The sequence below is a fragment of the Chenopodium album genome, chromosome 22 (genome assembly GCF_948465745.1).
Source record: "Chenopodium album chromosome 22, dcCheAlbu1.1, whole genome shotgun sequence".
In the NCBI taxonomy this organism is placed as follows: Eukaryota; Viridiplantae; Streptophyta; class Magnoliopsida; order Caryophyllales; family Amaranthaceae; genus Chenopodium; species Chenopodium album.
Window position 1 is genome coordinate 27,488,668 of NC_137855.1, and position 2,297 is coordinate 27,490,964.

General features: G+C 34.1%; 1 protein-coding gene across 1 annotated transcript; it reads right to left on the reverse strand.

The window, feature by feature from the left end:
- Nucleotides 1–374: 374 nt before the first annotated feature.
- On the reverse strand, nucleotides 375–1,372 carry LOC145604124 (uncharacterized). Its single transcript, XM_081660073.1, has 3 exons — nucleotides 1,355–1,372; nucleotides 1,042–1,240; nucleotides 375–823 (listed from the first exon to the last, which is right to left on the reverse strand). Exons 1-3 carry the CDS (start codon nucleotides 1,370–1,372, stop codon nucleotides 375–377), a joined length of 666 nt encoding a protein of 221 aa, XP_081516199.1.
- Nucleotides 1,373–2,297: the final 925 nt, after the last annotated feature.

Genomic DNA, 2,297 nt, shown 5'->3' on the forward strand with positions numbered 1-2,297 from the left:
TCAATAATCCAGTTAGAGTTTGAGCAAGTAATTAGACATGTACCTGCCACAAAAGCTCCTACAGATGGCTCTTCTACAAGTGAACTTCCAGATGAGCTTGCACCAATGTCCTGAGACTGCAAAGCCTTCATGAGAGAGGTGTAATGATTCATAGACATGGTAACCTGAGTATCAGAATCAGCGGTAACAGCATCATCAATATCAGCATTGTAAACTGCTGCAGCCATCTTTTTGCCATTGAATTTGTTGCTGTTGATGCTAAAATTAGGAGGATATCCATGTTTCTTATAGCATTTGTCAACAATATATCCTGGAAACTTGCAATAATCACAAAAAATAGGACTAGGCTTCCTGTTCTAATTGCTTGTTAAATTCTAATATTGAGGCCTGTAAGATTCTGGATACTTCCTGGAATTTGCTGCAAATGCCATGACCTTAGTGTTACCATCAACACTCAATTCTCGTTGCTTCTCTTCTTCAATCAACAATCTGTACGCAAGAGAAATAGGAGGTAGAGGATGCATCATCAGAATGTAAGATCTAGTCTTATTGAAAAAGTCCAATTTCATCAACATTTGCACTAATCTCTCCTCTTGTTGTTGCTTAAGAAACTTTTGAGTTAAGGCACAAGTACAACCACTGCAACAACAAGTAGGCAGAGGACTCATTTCACTTATTTGATCCCAAACTGCTTTGATCTGAGTAAAGAAATCTGCAATCAAAGTTTCAGCTCCTTGATGAAGACTAATAATTTCTGCTGCAATGTAAACAACTGAGGGCGAGATCCTTCCAGATCTTTCTTGAAGTGGTGAGATAAAGAACACTACGAGCAATAGAAGTATTTAATGATCTCAATATGTAAGAGATAATGATTGCATCACATCTCTTCCATGCTGAGTGAACTAATGATATAGGTATCTAATGATCTCAATATCGTTCCTCGAGATCCTTCCAAATCTCTCTTGAAGTGGTGAGATTAAGAACACTACGAGCAATAGAGGTATCTAATGATCTCAATATGTAAGATAATGATTGCATCACATCTCTTCCATGCTGAGTAAGTTGAATCTTTAGCAGCTAGTTGAGGAAGGCTTCCATCAACAAAACACAGCTTGTTCTTAGCTAATAGAGCAATGATCATGTTGCGCTTCCATTCACCATCACCTTCACCAGAAAACTTCTCAAAAATCAAGGATTGACTGGTGTTCTCAGAAGGATAAATGAAGTATGCTGGTAGGATCTTGAGTGTGAGTAAGAGTTCCAATCATTTTGATCTATTGAATATGAGCAAGATTCCGTTGTAACAACTTTTGCTTATGTGGCATACACACCATAAGCATGACTCTAGCATTACTTCAGTAGTAATAGTCATCATCATCAATATCATCAACAGTTGATTATATAAATTGGTAATATGACAATTAATTTGTGATGAGTAGTGATGAGAGGCTTGAAAGTGTATGATATGGGGAGCCTCATTAGGTAGCTAGCCAAAACAAACACTTACAAATTTTCAAATGAAAGTCTTGGATATGACTACGTGGGGACAATCATGGGACATAAACCTACCAATCATCATTTGGCCTATGCCTCCAATGGCATCAACAAACGAACTTGACTAAATATTGAAAATTTTATGAAATACAAGTAAAATAAAATCAAAATGATTCTCTCCTTGATTTAAGATTTTGAAGTGATTTAATGTTATTATGGAGTTGATGTAATTGACGAATTTGTTATTGAGAGAAAAAGTATTTTTCAAATTTTTTAAATATATTTTTCTGTTATTATGAAGTTGATGTAAATAACCAAAAACGCAAAGTAACCGAATATGACTTTGAGAACGACCACCTTCTGGAACGAATTTAACTCAAACTAACTAGAACACCTCCTAAAACTAAGTATTTTGATGAACAAATCTTAGACTACTCCTAAAACTAAGAATTGAACGTTCTAATTGTAATCCCCCACATTTTAATTTAATTATAATTTATTTATATATTATTCTTGTAATTATATTTATGGTAATTTCTTTAATTAAATTATATTTATGGAAGGATTTAAATAAACTAGTGTATTTTTATTAATTTACTAGTAATTCTAACATAACCCAAAACCCAAATACTACTCCTAATCTAATTAGGAAACTAAAGCCCAAATAAAAACCCTTATATTCCTTCTCCTCCCTCAATTCTCACGTAAAAAAAAAAAAAAAAAAAAGCTCTCCTTCCTCCTACTGCTTTCACGAAGAGAAGAAAGAAAAAAAAAAAAATACAAACCTGAAACTGTTGCTGCCG

Coding starts and splice junctions, on each gene's coding strand:
- LOC145604124 (XM_081660073.1), bottom strand. Junction 824..1,041: donor TTACTCAGCATGGAAGAGAT/GTGATGCAATCA, acceptor TATTGCTCGTAG/TGTTCTTTATCTCACCACTT.